The 18,597-nt window shown below is 37.9% G+C and overlaps 1 protein-coding gene across 4 annotated transcripts in view; it reads left to right on the top strand.

Annotated features, from left to right (window-relative positions):
• Positions 1–18,597, top strand: part of osbpl9 (oxysterol binding protein-like 9) — a 49,909-nt gene that overhangs the window by 17,970 nt on the left and 13,342 nt on the right. Inside the window, exons 4-10 of one of the 4 annotated variants that reach the window (XM_038281107.1) lie at positions 842–918; positions 9,991–10,086; positions 10,549–10,596; positions 13,050–13,079; positions 13,163–13,213; positions 13,650–13,688; positions 17,283–17,376. In XM_038281107.1, the coding sequence (XP_038137035.1) occupies positions 842–918; positions 9,991–10,086; positions 10,549–10,596; positions 13,050–13,079; positions 13,163–13,213; positions 13,650–13,688; positions 17,283–17,376 (435 nt within the window). Of the gene's footprint in view, positions 1–841; positions 919–6,463; positions 6,789–8,950; positions 9,118–9,990; positions 10,087–10,548; positions 10,597–13,049; positions 13,080–13,162; positions 13,214–13,649; positions 13,689–17,282; positions 17,377–18,597 lie in introns of those variants that run through there. The other 3 variants (XM_038281110.1, XM_038281109.1, XM_038281108.1) reach the window with 3 other exon arrangements.

The raw sequence follows: 18,597 nt of genomic DNA, 5'->3' as shown, positions 1-18,597 counted from the left end.
CCCTGTTTAACCTCTATGTTTAACAGCCTGTTCTCAGTGTAATAATAGATGTGTAGGAGGGGGAAAAAACATGAAAATTACAATTCTACCTTGTCAAGACTATTTTTTACTTGTCTTACCAGAGTAAAGTATTTTCAAGAGGCATCTTGATCAGTTCCAGTATCATCAAAATATTTTATTGAATACAATTTTAGGAAGGGATCCATAGTTTTTATGGGCTCTACTTTCTTTAAAAATGTGAATATATAAAATGCATTCTGCAAAGTCTTCTTCTCTTTGACTATATGAGGTTTACCATCTTTTTGGATTTTGTGAAGTGGACCACCCGCTGATTAGGAGATTAATATTTCAATATTTAATAACTTTTTTTAGTAGCTTTTTTAAATATTGTGTTTTTATAAGACACTACAGCTTTGTCTTTCATGGACTATAAGCCTTGATCACCCTAATTAGCAAATTCTGCTAACAGGATTAAGTAAATGTGTTGAGCTAAAGCTCTCTGAATGTTGTACGGAAAAAGAGAAGAAAGTCCAGTTGATTTTAGAATTTGAATGCTTTGTTCAGTCATAATTATACCCAATACCGTTACTTGGACTGTCCTTTTTATCACTTTTGGGAGCTAGTAAATACAAATCTACTTTTTTGAATGCAGCATATACGGTAATTTATTTTTTCCCAAAAAATATTTTACATATTTCTAAAGTTTCCAACCCTGTCCTCAGTTTCTATACCATCTCTCTGCCGTGTCCTGGTGTCATTAGTGTCTGTCTCAAACAGCCTTTGGTCATGTCTTTGAGGAAGATGTTACTCACTAAATGTGTTTCTGCACTTGTGCTTTCAGCTCGAGATGCGGATGAACGTGAGAAGTGGATCCACGCCTTAGAGGGGACTATCCTCCGTCACACCCTCCAGCTCCGGGTATGTGGCAAACCACTTTGTTTGTATTCGTTTGAATTCATGTTAACAAGCAAGAACAATTTTACTGTGGGGATCCTTGTTTGTTTGCCTGTCAGAGCGGTTAGTTTTTCTTCAGACTAAACAAGCTTGTATACTAGTATGTTAGAGATGGAACCCAGAGCCAATGGTGGAGATGAGGTATTCATTTTTACAAAAGTTCGAGATACAGATTTGTTAATTTTTTTGTATTCATTTGAAGCAACAGAGTAAAAAAAAAAAAAGTATTCTTAGGTCTCATGAAAAAAATAAATAAAATTGAATAGCCCGACAGCTGTATTTTTTGTTTTTTTTTTCACAAATCAGAGCAGTTTTTAAAATGAGTACATTGTTGAATGAAAGTCCAGGTTGCCAGAACTCGCGTAAGGGGAACATCAACTATCGCTCTCTGTTCAAATCAGACCCAACATTAGGTTTTCGGTTTCTAAGCATTTTTATGGTTGTAATAGAGCAAAGTTCTGCTACCACATAATGTGTAGAAATACTTCTGCAAGGCTTTGTCATCCTGCATCACTTGTGCTGAATTTGAATGGATGACTAGTGATCTATGCACATATTTACTCAAAGCACATGAGCTGAACGACTCGGTTTTTATTCCGTAATTCTTTGATCTTTGTTTTCAAGGCTCAACAGCTACCGTTACATGTGTCGCTTTGAGGATTAACCTGTTTTCCCACACCACGCAGTTGATAATATTTGCCTGTCAGAGCAGGATCCTGTTGTAGCAGAGTCTCTTCCACTGAACTGTGAGCGTTGTTACGTATCAGAACTTCTGCATTTGCTGGAAAGAGCTGTTTGCGAGACTGTTTCTCATTTCTTGACATTTTAACTCTGAACCATTGGAACTGAAAGCTCATGCTCGACCTGTTCATCACACAATCTGCACAGATTAAAGTGGCAGAACGGAGCTTTCAAGCTGCTGGGAACACATTTAGCAACTTTAAACTTTCTCTCTTACTGAATGTATGAAGGCATACTTTATAACTGTACAGTCTTTTTCTTTGAAATTAAATGTTGTTTGAGAAAAAGATATATATTTAGTGCAGAATCTAAGCCTTATAGTGCTTGAAAGGAACCTCAGCTGAACAGAAAGCCTTAATGGAAAACACTAAAACTTTTCCTTATAAATTGACCCAGAAGCAGCTTTTTGAAAGCTTTGGCTTTTACACATTAGGATCTTCTTTGAATACTGCAGTACTGCATAACAGGCTGACATGTTTTCGTTTTTGCACAATCAGTGGGAAAAGCAATGTGATTAGGCCACGTCATATAATGCTATCAAAATTGGAGAGGTAGACAGAAATGGGGGGAAGTCACGAATTAAATCTTTGATTTTAAATAATACAGGGCTCGATGTTAACCATCACCCGATCTCCTGGGGCAAGTAGTTTTTATTGTTGGGAGAGTACAAATCGCAAAAAAAAAAATATTTATCACTGAAAATTACTCTAAAATCACCGACATTAGATGAAAACGACCCAGAAGCGTTGCCAGTGCCATATTTTTTTGTTTTGACACATTCTCGCTTAATTTGAAACAGCCGCGTGATTTTCCGCCAGATGGCGTGATTTTTGTCCACCTGGCGGTAGTTTTGATGTAGTTACCAAAACGACAAACGGCTGCATTTATTTTGTCAGGGAAAACTAATCCTGAGTCAGTTAAAGGTCAGGGAATTTTGAAGTTATGTAAGACTGTGGAAACCCTGTATAAAATAACTATGTATAATGATTCTCTAGAAAAGTCACATTATATTAATAGTATTATCTTGTATAAAAATATTTTGACTCTAAAATAAGTTATTCATTTGTGACATTGACTTCTGTCTTGTGATTTATCTTAAGTTTTTAACCTGTCAGGGTTTTTTTTTAGATTTTTAACATTACAATTGATATTTTTCCAAGCACAAAACAGTTTAAAGCAAAGTTTAGTTTGAAAAGAATGTGCAGGAAGGATTAAAAAGCATGTTAACACGGTAATAGAGGCTTGAGTTCATTATCTGACGCTTGCATATACACACCAGGAACCTGTAAACTTAAAAAATACTGAATTACAAAAAACATTTAAAAAATAAACATGTTTCATTGATATATATACACAAATGAATATTAGGGACTATATTTATCAAACATTATACTGGGCAAGTAAAAATTGTTTCTGGGCAAATGAAATGTGAAAGTCGGGCAAGTGGTAAAAATCCTTAACGTCAACCCCTGTAATAGCACAATTTAAAGTAAAAACTGTTGTTGCAAAGATAAGAATCTTATGGCTCAAACTTCACATCATAAATGAAGGCATCTTTCTTTCTGTGACAATAAACCAGAACAGTGCATGTCAGTCAATGCATTTTCTGAAAGGGAGAAAAATTTGTCCCATCTAGGGGCTCCTCTAAGCCCACCTTCTTCAACAATGACCCACCCATTGGTGTCATGGCGATTAGGTATGGTTGTCCATGTTTGGCTGGCTTTCCTCAAATATCTTTTAATTGTATCAGTTATAAGAGCTATTAAGTCTAATTTGTTGTAACAGTACAAGTTGTACGTAGGAGTGCATCCAGTACTTAGTAGACTCTTATATCCAATATCCAAGCTGTCTCTACCCTCTGCTGATTGATATGGTCCAGTCAAATTTATGATGACTGATCTTAAACCTCATTACAGTCATGGAAAAGATTATTAGACAACAAATCAAGTACCAACCCCTGTGGGTAACATGTGACTAAAACAAGCAGAAAAGGAAGCATGAAATGCATGAAATGTTTTTATCAGTGCAGTACCATAGCTAGTTAAGTAACATACTGATCTTAATATAGGACAACCATAATTATAAGATGACCAGGACCAAAAGGAAAAAAATAAGCCCAATTTTTTGGTGTAAAGAAACTATTTTATATTGTAGTGCTAAGAATTTTATTTAAATAATATTCCATTGAAAGATTTTTGCAATTAAACAATAAAAAGTAAAAAAATAAAAAATAAATCTGTATGAGGCTTTTCCTCTCAGACGTCCTCTGCCTCGCTGCACTCGCTGTCACTCCTACTCCCACCCTACAGTTCTGCAATTTTTTGATAAGCTTTTATTTTACCATTTGCATTTTTCCTGTCTTTTTGAACATGCAATCTTTTAACATCTCTCTCTGTAACTCCGTATTTCTTTGCCGCCTGACAGTTGTTTGATGCCTCCGCTTCTTTGACCACTATTACTCAAAAATTGGCGTCATAAGTCCATCTCAGATGTCTGCAATCTCGTCACTTCTTGTGTGTTGTGATAGAAAGATGACCCCAGCCACAGCGAAGTCACTGGCTTTACAAAAAAACTGGCGCCCTCTGCTTTTGTGTTTGTGTAGCGACCCCAGACAACTGTTAGCCTGTATAATTGGTTAGACCCCGATTATAAGATGACCCTAGCCTAGTAAACTAGCCCCATCCCGCCAGTGACCAAAATCATTTTTGCCTTCAAGTTTGGTCTAGCCTCGATCAATGCCGCAGACCCTAGAACTGGTGAGTCAATCACAACACAGAGATGTGTTTTGAATTTCTGGATGTAAAGCAGGTGGAGTTTTGAGTGTCTGATGACAAAGCTGCGTGACGCTGGAGAAAGCACAACAAGGAAGCATGCACAGCATGCACAGCGGCAGCAGCAGCTTTAAATGGAGCACGGCATTGAAAATTAAAAGTTTTCTTTTCTGTTGCTGTTTTTCAATAAACGTACGTTTTAAAATCATTTGAGGCGAGAATATTATACTTTAAAGCATCACTATATGGTTAATTTACCGATTTAATGCGTAATAAAAAAAAAAAAAACAATTTCCGAAGATGAGAGGATCGCAGCAACCAGCGTACCTCTGAGGCTAACGGCAGCCAGGGCCTATACCCTTTTCAGAGGCATAGGCCAAAATGGGGTATTGCAGGTTAACAAAGACCTCAATGATTCCCCACTAATAAGGAGTGGACTTGTTCTTCCAGTTCAATTTGCATGTGTTCAAACCCACAACAAGGCTTTTTGGGCTATGTTATAAAGGTTGGAACCCAACGTGAATCCAGACATTTTGAATTGAGAAAGCTTCCTGGATGGGAAGCGAAAACGTCTTTAAACTTGGAAGCAAAGTCCAGTGGCTTGTTTTTTAACTTATTTTGGAATGACTATGACCTAGATGAGTGAGAATCTTCACCAGCAAAGTCGTATATTGCTTGATCGGTCTAGGTCTGAGTAATCTTCATGAATTCTACTCTCTGGGCAGCAGCCCCTCTCAGTCCTGGAAAAAATGGAGTCTAAGACTCATCTATGTAGGGAGGACATTACAAGGAAGCCTCTACCATGGCTGGCTCATGCCCGCCCCATAAACATGCCTACTTATTCAAATCTGAGAGCAGTGATGTGAGGCAGAGCACGATCATTTTTGCCTATCATACATAAATTGACAAATCACAGCTGTGCTTATTGTCGTTCATCGTAGCAATTTGGTACTAAACAGTGACCTTAATATGTGCAAAAATCAAACTGAGCATCATACCAAGAATGATTAATTTAGCTTTGCATAGTGTACCACAAATAATCTGAGATTGCCCTTCTTACACTGTGAAGAGGCCATGGGTCATGCAAATGTTTTTTTGGTTTTAGCAGAAAGAGGTCTCATATTTTTTTCAGTCTTTTTCATAAGTGGCTATGTCATTGATTCATGTTTATTATGTATCAATGTGTGTGATACAATGCTGCAGCAGCACCAGAAAATGGCTAATATTACATAACAGATGAATTCTCTGTAGTTCCAAAGACAATATGCTCCTATCCATATGACTATGGATGATTTCAGAAGGCCTAGAAAATGGCTGGATGCTGGCTTTTAGTCATATGAGCCTTTACTGTTGTTAAGTTTGTGCCAAAGTATCGGTTTGGTTTTACCAGACAACGAAGTGAACAAAAAATGGTTCTTATATTTTTTTCTTATTTTTCTCTTGTCTGTATTTTCTGAGGAGTATTTGAGTTTCTTTAGTTGGACAGAAGCCAAGAGGCTGTTAACAGGTGGTTATAACATGTCATAATGAGGGACAGCGTTATGGCAGAGTGCCTTTGTTTCAAAAGTCTGGTTTATATTTGGCCCAATGACTGCCTTTATTTATTTGTTTTGTTAAGCTCCCTCTTAGCTGTTTTCCATTTAGTTATACCATCCCAGCCCCCCCACCCCCCACTGTGCATACCATCCTTCCAGCTCCTCTTTTTTCTTCATAATAATCAACCTTGGCGTTGCCCTCTGCCTTACCTCCTCTGGCTGCTAGTCTCCCTCCTCCCTTCATAGCAAATCTCTTCTGTGTGCTACGTGTGTCTGCTTGCTTACCACACACACACATATGTGCATTTATGCGAGTCGCTGTCATATGATCATGTGGCCAGAACTAACCAATCGGGGATCTGATTGCTCGCTCCACAGCACATCTGCCTGTGCTGCTGGAGCCAATCATAGTTTCCCTTAGTGCTTGTGTGCCTTGTGGTTTTTCTTCTGCCTGTAAGGGAGGAAGTGTGCCCTTCCTGCCAGGGGAGGGTCCTGGATTAACACAGCTCCGTCTGCTTCATACCAAGCAGTCAGCTGATACCTGCTGCTGAAGAGTATATCGTGTCCCGTCTGGCTGCACACTCTCAAAAAGGAGCCTTTGTTTCTGTGTCGGAGAGGAGGAGGATAAAAAAATGCTGAATTCTTTAGAGCTCATGGTTTGTCGCTGTGAGGAGGAGAGAAACTCATAACGGAGGCAGAGGAGGAGGGGAAAACAGACTTGTCAGGCTAAATGGCCTGGGAGATGCACAAGCTTTGATGCAGCATGTTCATTGGAGCGAGGGGCCCTGTAAGTAAAACACACACAAACAAAAACAACACAAGTCGATCATCAGCCAACTGCTGCCAGGGCAGCGACATTTTAAAGTAGGTCACACAGTTTAAAAGATATGTATATATATGTGGGGTCGGGGGCTCTGTGGGGAGCGTTGTTTTGTAGAGCCACAATTGATTGGCTGGGTGGTTATAACGGACGATTGCTTTGAAAGATTCCCTCTGTTAGACAATGATGAGTCTGGATGGTGGGAATGAGTGGAAGCGGAGGGTCTAGACGTCTGGGAATATTTCTGGAACGGTGAAGAGGTGACATGGCCGTGGAGGGGCTGTTTATAAAGCAGCCACCTGCAGCTGACTTTCTGTTCCTGAACTTATTGGCTCCCTCTGTGAAGCACAGCTTCCTTTCCATCATGCATGTTGACAAAACAAGAGATTTAGTTCACTGCATAATGATGGGAGAAATGGCAGTTTACTACTCTATGTTGTTTTAAGTGCAGAGGGTTGATCTTCCTGACCTACATAGGTTTGTGGTCACGTGTGTTTGTGTGTAATGGAGGTCGGCAGCCTTTTGAGTCCAAAGAGCCTCTTTAACATTAAAATGTTTTCTGAGGTGTAAAAAGATTGGGGGAAAAAACAGCTTAAGTTTTAAAGTCAACCACTCATTAAATGTGGATGTTTTCACTTCTAATTTTAGGCTTTTTGAAAGAAAGAAAATTAGCAAACACATTATCTGTTGTTGTTTCCATATTTACAGAAAAGTGAGTAGAAGAAAGCATGTAGTTTACATTATAAATGCAAAGAAATGACCTGAACAAACAAACACATTAACAAACTGTTTTGTGGACCATTTCTGCTGTGTTTTGCTCTGTGTTATCCTACTTTTAATTATCCTGCTATTAATCCAGTTTCAGCGTAATTATGAACTAATTCAGAATTTAATTACAAGTCTCCAGGTTTTTCAAAGATTCCCTTTCCCTATAACCCAATCCAAACGCTGATCCTCCGCTGTACCTACGGAGACATTTTGTAAGTTTTTTTACTGAAAAATACCTTTACAATAGCTTTTTTTATTTGACCCTTTATCAACAAAACATTTTTTGATGAACAGCTGACTCCTCAGCGCCGATGCATCTATCAGCCTGTAGAATATATTTCCTTGAATGTACTTCAGGTCAGAAGTTCCTGCGCTGTTTAGTGGATTTGACGTGAAGCACATCTATGTTAAATCGGTGCAATCTAGCGAACAATTGAAGCGTCGTATTTAAGATGGATTTATTGCATACACAGAAACAATCAGCTCAACTAAGACACCAATGGCAACTCCATGCAAGGTGAAAAATGTTAAAAATAGCACGAGCTATGAGAAAATAAGTGCTGCCATTCTGTGCTTTGGCCACAGGTGGCAGTATCATTGGAGTGAGGTGTTTTTCTACATATTTATCATTTGTTTTAGCGCAATCCCCTCTCTGGAATATTGCTCAATATTGAAATGAGAATCTAGTTTGACCAAAACACACAGTTTATCGAAACTCTGTTAGATTTGTGATCGTAGGTTTAAAAAAAAATTGTTTAGTTACTTTTGCAAAAGCGAGAGGCTGCTTCACCTACAGAAAATCTGCTAAGCTTATAAAAAATTTTCTAAGTTTTATTTTAAAGGGATTTTGATTGATTAATATAATAAAGCATCTGGTAGCTATATTGTTACATTGCAGGTGTTTGGAGTATTCTCTTCCAAAGATTAAATAAACAGAGATTTAAGATTTTTATATAACTATATAGATGGATATTTTAGTGAGAGATTATCCCCCTTCAACAAAAGGATGTTTATTTCAAGTGCCAACAGATTTGTCTGTATTGCGTGTAAGTTGCATGCATGGTCTTACTAGGTCAGTCTACTTCTGTCTCTGGTTGTTCCGTCATCTGAGGTAATTTTTCCACTGTTTATTAATCTCCTGCATTGTAAAATTAAAGTTCACCATAGATTACTGTAGGTATTTGTGAATTATTTTCCCTTATTTTTATCACCATATTGTTTATTTGTTCTCAAGCAGAAAGTTTAGATTTTTTCTTTTGTTGCCACTCTAAGCAAAGAATGCACCTTTGATCCCTTCAGGATGATTGTCCTGTTAACCTCGTGCTTCAGGCTGCAGAACAGACTTTGCTCTCTATAAACCTAACATGTTTAAAGTTAAGCCGTTCTCGGGTCTGGGTAGATGTTAATGTTTTGCTTTGCTTTAATGGCTTTTCTTCACATTCCTGTGAAATCGAGGAGAGCAGGACGAGGAGATGGCAGCAATCTGCAATGCAGCAAATCCAAGGCGATGACGGCTGCTCTCAGAACGGTTTGATAAGAGCTTGATTTCCTAAGAGGATTTAAGATTTAGCCGATTCCCATTTACTCTTGACACCATTTTCTGTGGAATAGTTTGTTCCCTGTTTTTTTTTTTTTTTTTTTTATAACAGACTGACTGCTATAGGCTTAGCAGAAACTGCTTTGACACATGCTGTGTTAGTCATCTGCTGGATCTCCTGATGCAGAAAGGTTATTGTTATCTCTGGTGCTTAATCAAGGTGTTAAGATTCTGTTGCTTTTTTCAGGCAGATCTTCCTTGTACTTTGATTCATCAGACCTTTCTCCTGCTTGTCCCCACTGCTTGGGTGGGAGCTTGGACAGTTAGAAACTATTTTTTTGCTGGTAGTTGAGGAATTGCCTTTTAATGGATCTTATGTAATGAAATGGTCTCTGTGTGCATGCAAACATAGAGGCCAGCGGCTATTAAGAGAAACTAATTAAACAATAAATCGGAGTGCACCTCATCCCATTTGCACCCTTTGTGGCTCACCTCTGCAGCTGAGTCTCTCTTAGTTTCCAGTTTTGTTGAAGCCTGACAAATGTGGGCTGTCACATATGTTGGTTTTCCACGCTGGCTCGCCTTTAAACAATACTCCTGGTATTGTATTTCCCGTAGTACAGTACGTTGCTGGAAGATTCCCTCGAACTGTTGATGTTTCTACTGTTTTCTGCACCCGTGTACAAAACCTGACTGGGTTGTGATACGATAGAGCCTGAGCCATTATTTCATGAATGGACACCTCTTGGTTATTGATCCTGGCCACACTTTACTTTGAATATGCAAAAACCAGCAGGGATTTCACCACAGGCCTGGAAGAGGCTGTATTCATAGTCTGTTTTGTTTGTTTTTTCCTGTCTGCAGGAGGCTGAGACAGGACTCGTTCCCAGTGTGCAAGACTTTGACAAGAAGCTCGCTGAAGCTGACGCCTACCTACAGATCCTAATCGACCAGTTAAAGGTAGGATCCAAGTCAAGCGGTTTTATTTTTAGGCAGGAATGTTCATATATCACACTGTAAAAACATTTGGTAGAGTTTTGGATCCAGTCAGACCTAGTTAAGTTGAGAATCTTATTGTTTTATAAACAAAGCAAGGCTGCAGACTATAATTAGTTTGTTCTGCTGCTGAACCAGATCTCCTTTTTAAAGCAGAAGTTTAACACCGATTTTTGGTAACATGATGACAAGGCAGAAAGCACTACAGCAGCATAATGTCACAAGCTCCATAGGTGTTTTTACTGATATCTGAGTCTTGATAAAAACACTTTGCTGGTCCTGTGTCGGTCACCATGTTATCTAAAATCATCTGCAGGCTGCAGATTCTCCCTGTGATCCTTTTGAATACCCAGTTGACTGAAAACATCTTTGCTCTAATCTCATCTTTCCCCTTTTCCCACCTTTTCATCTCTTGTTCACAAACAGCTGTTTGATGAGAAGATCAAGGACTGCAAAGAGGATGAATCGCACAGGGTGAGTACCAGCACTCAGGCCTCTGCTCCCCTGTTTCTGCTTTCATTAGAGCCCTGTCAGATGACTAAATGTAATTTAGGGGCTGTTGCTGCTGTGTTGCTGAGTTCTGGTTGTCTGTTGCAGGCTGGTTGGTTGCTTTGATCGAAAACAATAAAGGCAAATATTATGACTAATTTTCAGTGAGATTTCACTGTTAAGTACCTTTAACAACCAAATATTGCCCTTCTGCAAAAAAAATTGGATGAAGTTAATGATGTAAAGCTCAGCACATGGATATATCTCCTGACCTGCTGCACCGTTTCGCAATCTTTTAATGAAGAGAAAGATGAAAACGGATTATATTCTTGGCTCCGTATTTTATCTATTTCATTGCATCAGAGGTGAGACCACAGCTTTTTTTGTAGGGACTTTTTTTTTTATCCTGCTAAAATAGGAAAAACATTAAAATCTGAATCTTTTCTCTCAGTGACATAATCTAAGTGAGAAAAATTGAATTCTGTTCTCCAACAGTGAGCTTTATCACGTCTTCATCGCACATCTCCTTCACCTTAATCTAATGTCCGTTTGCATTTCCCATTTTTGAAGATTTGCCTTGCCTCATCTTAAAAATCTTTAAAGGTTTTATTTTAGTTGCATTTATTTTACAGGAATAGTTGATTGTGCCACTAATGGTTGAATCAGTTTCTTTACTAAGACAAATTATTTATATCTATATTTGCACATATTTATTCATAAGAAAATCATTTTCTTAGAATGCCGAATAACATCCAATCTTTGACACTTTTCTTTAAATATATTCCACAGCAACATTTTAGGATTTAACAAAAAAAAGAGAAAACCAGGGGTGATAATACCACAAATAAAAATAAAGACAAATGACAAGGTTTGCTAACAGATATTTATGTTTTTAGAAAGTATTGCGACTTTAGTGGTCAGTGAGTCTAGTCAGGACCTATTTTAATCAGATCTCTTTTAATCTTTTAAAACCATTTTTATAATCTTAAACAGTAAAAAAAAATGAAAACAACCATTTTTGTCATGATCACTGAGTCCGGGACTGGCCAATTTTACCCAAATATAGTAACGCCTCACTCTTGACATCTTCCGGCAGTGATGTCACGCTGCAGTAAGCCTAGCGCCATTCTCCCCACTTTACAAGAACAATCAATGGGAACTACTAGACACTTCTGCAATCAACAACAATTATTCAGGATTTCCAGAGGACTTCACAAATTGAAATCTGCGAGAGCTGTAGTTAAACTGACAATGCCCACATGCATGGCAGTTGCATGTTGTAATACATGGGGTAAAAGTGAAAAAAATAAAATAAAATTGTTATTTTCCCTCTCCAATTCATTGATCCACCATGGGTTCGTCATTAAAATTTCCAACTTAAAGAGGGAGGATTTGCCATTGGACTTCTGGCCAGAGAAAAAACACGTAATATGTAGCCAACATTTCGAAGAAGAATGTTTTAAAGATGACTTGGTTGAAATAGCACTGGGACTTGATCGACGGCCGATACCGCACCGTGACGTCACAAACGATTGGGAGTAGTGTTCTTTGACAAACATGGATGTCTCCTGTAAATTACATTGAAATGAAAATTACTCTTAATCAAAACACATATAATTTATTGAACAGTATGTAATAATTTCATATTTAAAGTACTTTCAGAAGTCTGAATTCTGAATATGACTGGACTTTTCCTTTAAAGATTTCATTTGATGATTTTAAAAAGTAATTATTGTAAAACTATTGCATGACCTCAAAAATCATAAAAATGTAAAACTATGCAAACTATTCAAATACTGTGACAGAGCAGTTTTCTCTATTAAAAAGCATTCTAGATTGAGAGAAAAGTCCGGTGTAAATGTCTCAAGAAAAGCATATTTCCTAAATTTTGCTAGAATACTGACATCTGGGGCTCTGTATGCCAAACTCTACTCCTGTGCCACATCTTAACTTCCAGCATGTGTCAGGAAGTTGTAGGGAGGATGTTTGATTTCCTTCAGAAAAACGTCACCTGTACATTTTCCGTTGCAAATATCCCCTGCGGTGCATATCTGCCATATGTGTCATATCATCAAATCAGAACACATGACTGCCATTCCATCATCTTCCCCTAAAGTGGTTTATATCATAAATGTTTAAGTTCTGAGAAACACAGACATGTTTAAGTTTCATCAAGCCTAACTTTGTGGGAAATTATTACATTTTCTTGCTTCCCAAGAAGTCAATGAGTCGATGCATTCTACTGGTTTCCCTTAGATAGAAACTTTGACTCCATTTGCTCTGAGATGACGAGTTGTGAATTGGCGCTATATAAATAAACTGAATTGAACTGAACTTAAGGTTTTCTGCAACAATAATTTATCAGTCCTGTTTAATAGGTTACATCTGCAGTCCTCAGGTTTTTTGGATCTAACATGTTTTTTCTTTGTTTTTGTCAGAAAATAGAAAATCTGAAAGAGACTACTTGTGTAAGTAAATACTTTCCAAGTTTTGTTTCCTTCTGTGTGGAAGTCACTTCCCTGCTAACGGATTGCTGTGTTTTCTTCCTTAGAGTATGGTAGAGTCCATCAAGCACTGTATTGTTCTTCTGCAGATTGCCAAGGTAAACAGCTTGATTGCATGTCTGAATCCCTCTCTCAGTGGTTCGCGCTGACTTTTTTCTGTACCATAATCACTTTCTGGTGAAAGCACATTGGTGTGTATGCTGAACGTCCCGTCTCTAAGGTAGTTCCCTGCTCACAGTTGCTATCTGGGTCGGTGGATGACGAGGGGGTGGTCCAGGGTTCGCTTCATCACATGTTCCCTTAACCTGTATGGAAGGAAGTTGGTTAACCACTTGTGTTTCATGTTGGTGTGACTTCTTAGACTTCTATTACTTAGAAATATATGAAAGGATCAAACATGTGATGAAACGATCACTGCAAACAGCAAATTACTGAATAATGAAAGGTGAAGTTCCTCAGTCAGGATGCTTTTTTACTTGACATTTGAACCTTTGTACCCAAAGCAGTCTAACGCTGTCTTCTTAAAATTCAAAGGACCAAAGTAACGAACAACAACACGCAAACGGACTTATAGTAAGTTTAAACGTCTTCCTGTCCATGAGAAAAAATTAAATCAAACAAAACTCTAACTTTCTCTTCTGGCATTATTTACCCTGTCCTTTAATGCCAAGCTGATAAATTAGATTCTTAGAGCATGCCGTCTGATTAGGCACAAGCTCTACCTTCAGCTCTTTCCTCTCAAGTCTGCTACTGCTATCTTCTTGATTAAAACCTTCCTGTTTTAATCTCAGGTTTAATTCCTTTTAGTAATGGTTGGGAACTATCCTTCATCACAGGTCAAAGTCTGCATGCATGCAGCACTCAGTTTGGTTATCTGTATAATATGCTGTGCATTACCAAAGTCTCCATAATCCATAAACTGGTTCACATTTTGTCATATTAAATCGATCATTTCTACTTAGTTGCACTGGTTTTTATTTAGTGCTATAATCGAGGCTTGATCCACATTTTAGATCTTTATCTGCAAGTTGTCTTTCTACTTTACACAAGTGCTAAATTTGCATTGAAGTTTGAAGCATTAATTTAACAGAATGTGGAGAAGTTTATGAGACTTTTTGCAGAGCACTTTGTTGTTTTAAAGCATGCCTTTTTTTTGCATACCTGATCTAAACATGTTGTGCATCACTCAGCCCTGAAATTAAAGCCAGCATCGCCCAGTATTGATTAATCCAGCTCACACTGCCTGCTTATTGAATTGCTGAGCGCTGATAGCAGGAAAGGCATCTAGAGAGCACTTTACAGGTTCTGCAGGTGAACCATGTTCATATTCTAGGCCACACCAAGACTTAGACATTTTTATTTAACAATATTATTATCAGTTTTCCAAAGCAATCAATTACAGCTTCTAGACTGATTCTCCATTGACAAGCTCAGCTTCAGATTTAGCCTCCTCTTGGATAAAAAAAAAAGAAAAAAAAGGGGGAGTCAAAGTATAATCTTTTTTGCGTATTGTTGAATAAAAAAACTCTGCCCACTCTACTGAACTACAAACCTCTGTAATGTTAGAATTTTTCCTAATTCTTATTGAGTAACTTTAGGCTCGTCTCCCCGGCCTCTGGTTGTAAACACTATACTCTCAGATACCATTTCTCTATTTGTCAATAGGGAACTGCAAATAGTGGGAATTTGATTCTCTGGCTCTCAGTTTGACTTCAATGATACTGCAAGGAATAGAAACTTCTCTGTATTGTTAGTAAGGTATCATATCTGTACTGTATGGGGTGGAGCACCACAAAAAAAGAAGCAGAGAAGGGAAAATATCGCAGTGAAGAGACTTTAATGCATGGAAAGAAGAAAATCAATCTAAAAGCTCTTTGAATGCTTTGGAAAATGTTAACCGTTTGAGCTTAATGCTCTAACGCACAGAAAACTTCTAATATCGTTCCTGATGCATGAATCCCACAGAGGCTGGTCTGCTCATACTGTAGGAGTCTGCTCTAATAGCAGATATAATCCCATAGTCATTAAGTAAAGTATTATGTGGTATAAATAGCACAGCATGAACTCTGTCTATCCCAATATCTGTCTGTTTTCTATCTTCCAAGCTTTCTGCTTGAGATGTGTCTACAGCTTAATCACTACTGGAAGTATGCCGTGTCCGTTTTAACAATGCACTGTATCTTTAAAACACTTACAGCATGTTTTATGGTCCATGTTGCTCTTACTCTGTGTTGCATATTTAGGGATTCTTTAAATGAAAAAAGGTAGGAATGGAAGAAAAATCATCTGGATTCTTTAACTAGAGCAGCAAGCTGCATTAATATTTAATTTGCATTAAAAAGAAATGCAAGTCATTTTTTTACGTTTATTGTTGCTCTAACTTCACTTAAAGATGAACTCCACTTTATCATCTGCTTTTGATTCATCTCCTGCTTGATCATGCCAAAGACTGACCCAGCCCCCATCATGACAGACCAATATTTCCCCATTCGGCTATAATTAGTAGCCTTACTTACTGACTTACTGACTTACTTATTTTCGAGGCACATTAACAAGGCGTACGGATAGGAGCATGAAACACAGGCAGTTGGTTAAGGAGGGATTTAAACATTTTCAAGCTCTGATCACAGTTTGAGATGTTTTAGTTGGACTTATGCTGATGTGACGCAAATACTGGAATATATCTGAGGACTCGTCCCGTACAGACACACCTTGTTTCATCCAGTTATTTTTACATGACTTAAATTTCAGTTTGACAGTTGTTAAAACTTGATAAGAATCAAGCTGAGGATTTAGCCGATCACATTATAATGACAAAAATGTTGGCATTTTAGAGCCCTCAGGGTAAGCTGTAGCTGAATCACGGTCGATATGACCCTGTTTTCCTGCATGGTTTGGTCCATGTTCCAGTGGGATGTTGGATGCAGTGGCTTTATAGTCAGTGTTGGTCCCCTTTGAAGAAAGATGCAAAAAGTATCCTAAGGCCATTAGCTCTGAATGGAAACGGCAAAATATCTGAAAACAAATTCCTCTTTTAATCTGAGGACATTGACTAACTGTAAGAAAGTTTACTTTTACTATTAAGGCTGCATTGATTAGTGCCATAAACCTGACGAAATGGCTGATTCTTTTGTTGATGAATGACCTACAGCAATTTTTGAAATACTGGGAAATTTTAATTAACAATCTTATGGCTTCTGTCATCATAATGAAAACATTCCAAGACGTATTGCAAATCAACACAAAGACAATAAATGGGCTACTGCATTATTTTTGGCACAGATATCATGCCAGGCTATTTATTGTGCAACATATCTTAACTATATCTAACCATTCATGGTTCTATAAAGACACGCTGTCAAATATGTTGATGTCCCTTTTTTAAATGGCAGTAAAGCTTCATCTTTTGGTCTTATGTTGCAAAAACATTAAATCAAAGTTTTTTGGCGACTATTGAAGTCCCCAGACTTAAATGCTGTTGATAACTGTGAGGAGAGCTAAAGAGAAGACGGGATTCAAGACTGATTATCTCCTAATATTATGAGTGGTCTAAGACCCCCTTTTTAAAGAAATGTTATTGAAGACTTAATGATTTTCCCTCTAATTAAATGTTCTCAAAGTTTAGTTTTTTCTGCGGTAGTTTAAGGTATGTTTACTTTGTACATGTCCTTACCAGGGGTGCCAAAAATGTTGCTTATCTAAAATCCTTTGTTGATTTTTACTGCATGGAAAACATGACAGAGGTTTTTAATAACTCAGTTTTATACTGGAGGGATTTTTGTTTTTGTTCCCTCTGATTTTTATGTGTTCATGCAGCCTGGAAGGTTTCATATCGATTGCAACAGTTAATCCTGCCATACTTTCCAGGACATTGAGTGAAAGGGAATTGATCTGTCCGGATTAGATGAGTTGTTTCAATGCACTGCTCTTGTTAATCCATGGGTCTACCGATAATCTGATCTATAACCAGCACACAAGTTTTGTCCAGTCAATTAAAAAAAAGGTCAAATTAAAAAAAAAATACTCATACTTTTAGTGGATGATCCAATTGGTTTGTCATAGTTTTGAACTGTAAGCAGGCGATGTTATGAGGTTGTTGGTTTCTTTTACTTAATCATTGGTTCAGGTTGCTGAACTTCTTTTTATTTTTTCCCTTTTTTCCCCCAGAGCACCATCAACCCAGTGGATGGGATCTACCAGCCGCATCTTGACCCCCCTGTAGTCAACACCACAATGCCAACGCAGAACACACTACCCATAGGTACTCCCAACACATTTCTAGTGGGCCAGAGAATTGCTGTCTTTGTTAAATCAACTTCTCAAAGGGCACAAGCTCCCCCTGTGGGTCAATTATTTTATGTAAACTGCACACAAAGTACTTGCTCTCTTTACATCATATATATATATATATATATATATATATATATATATATATATATATATATATATATATATATATATATATATATATATATATATATATATATATATATATATATATATACACAGGTGCTGGTCATAAAATTAGAATATCATGAAAAAGTAGATTGATTTCAGTAATTCCATTTAAAAAGTGAAACTTGTATATTATATTCATACATTACATACAAACTCATATATTTCAGATGTTTATTTTGTTTAATTTTGATGATTACAAATGACAACAAATGAAAATCTCAAATTCATCATATCAGAAAATTAGAATATTGTGAAAAGGTTCAAAATTGATGGCCCCTGGTGCCACACTCTAATCAGCTAATTAACTCAAACCACCTGCAAAAGCCTTTAAATGGTCTTTCAGTCTAGTTCTATAGGCTACACAATCATGGGGAAGACTGCTGACTTGACAGTTGTCCAAAAGACGACCATCGACACCTTGCACAAGGAGGGCAAGACACAAAAGGTCATCGCTAAAGAGGCTGGCTGTTCACAGAGCTCAGTGTCCAAGCACATTAATAGAGAGGCGAAGGGAAGGAAAAGATGTGGTCGAAAAAAGTGTACAAGCAAGAGAGATAACCGCACCCTGGAGAGGATTGAGAAACAAAACCCATTCAAAAATGTGGGGGAGATTCCCAAAGAGTGGACTGCAGCTGGAGTGAGTGCTTCAAGAACCACCACACACAGACGTATGAAAGACATGGGTTTCTGCTGTCGCATTCCTTGTGTCAAGCCACTCTTGAACCACAGACAGCGTCAGAAGCGTCTTGCCTGGGCTAAAGAGAAACAGGACTGGACTGCTGGTGAGTGGTCCAAAGTCATGTTCTCTGATGAAAGTAAATTTTGCATTTCCTTTGGAAATCAAGGTCCCAGAGTCTGGAGGAAAAGAAGAGAGGCACTTCATCCACGTTGCTTGAAGTCCAGTGTAAAGTTTCCACAGTCAGTGATGGTTTGGGGTGCCATGTCATCTGCTGGTGTTGGTCCATTGTGTTTTCTGAGGTCCAGGGTCAACGCAGCCACATACCAGGAAGTTTTAGAGCACTTC

This window comes from Cyprinodon tularosa, unplaced genomic scaffold (assembly GCF_016077235.1).
Source record: "Cyprinodon tularosa strain WSP-4 unplaced genomic scaffold, ASM1607723v1 ctg167, whole genome shotgun sequence".
NCBI classification, from domain to species: Eukaryota; Metazoa; Chordata; class Actinopteri; order Cyprinodontiformes; family Cyprinodontidae; genus Cyprinodon; species Cyprinodon tularosa.
This window is presented reverse-complemented; position numbering and strand designations above follow the sequence as displayed.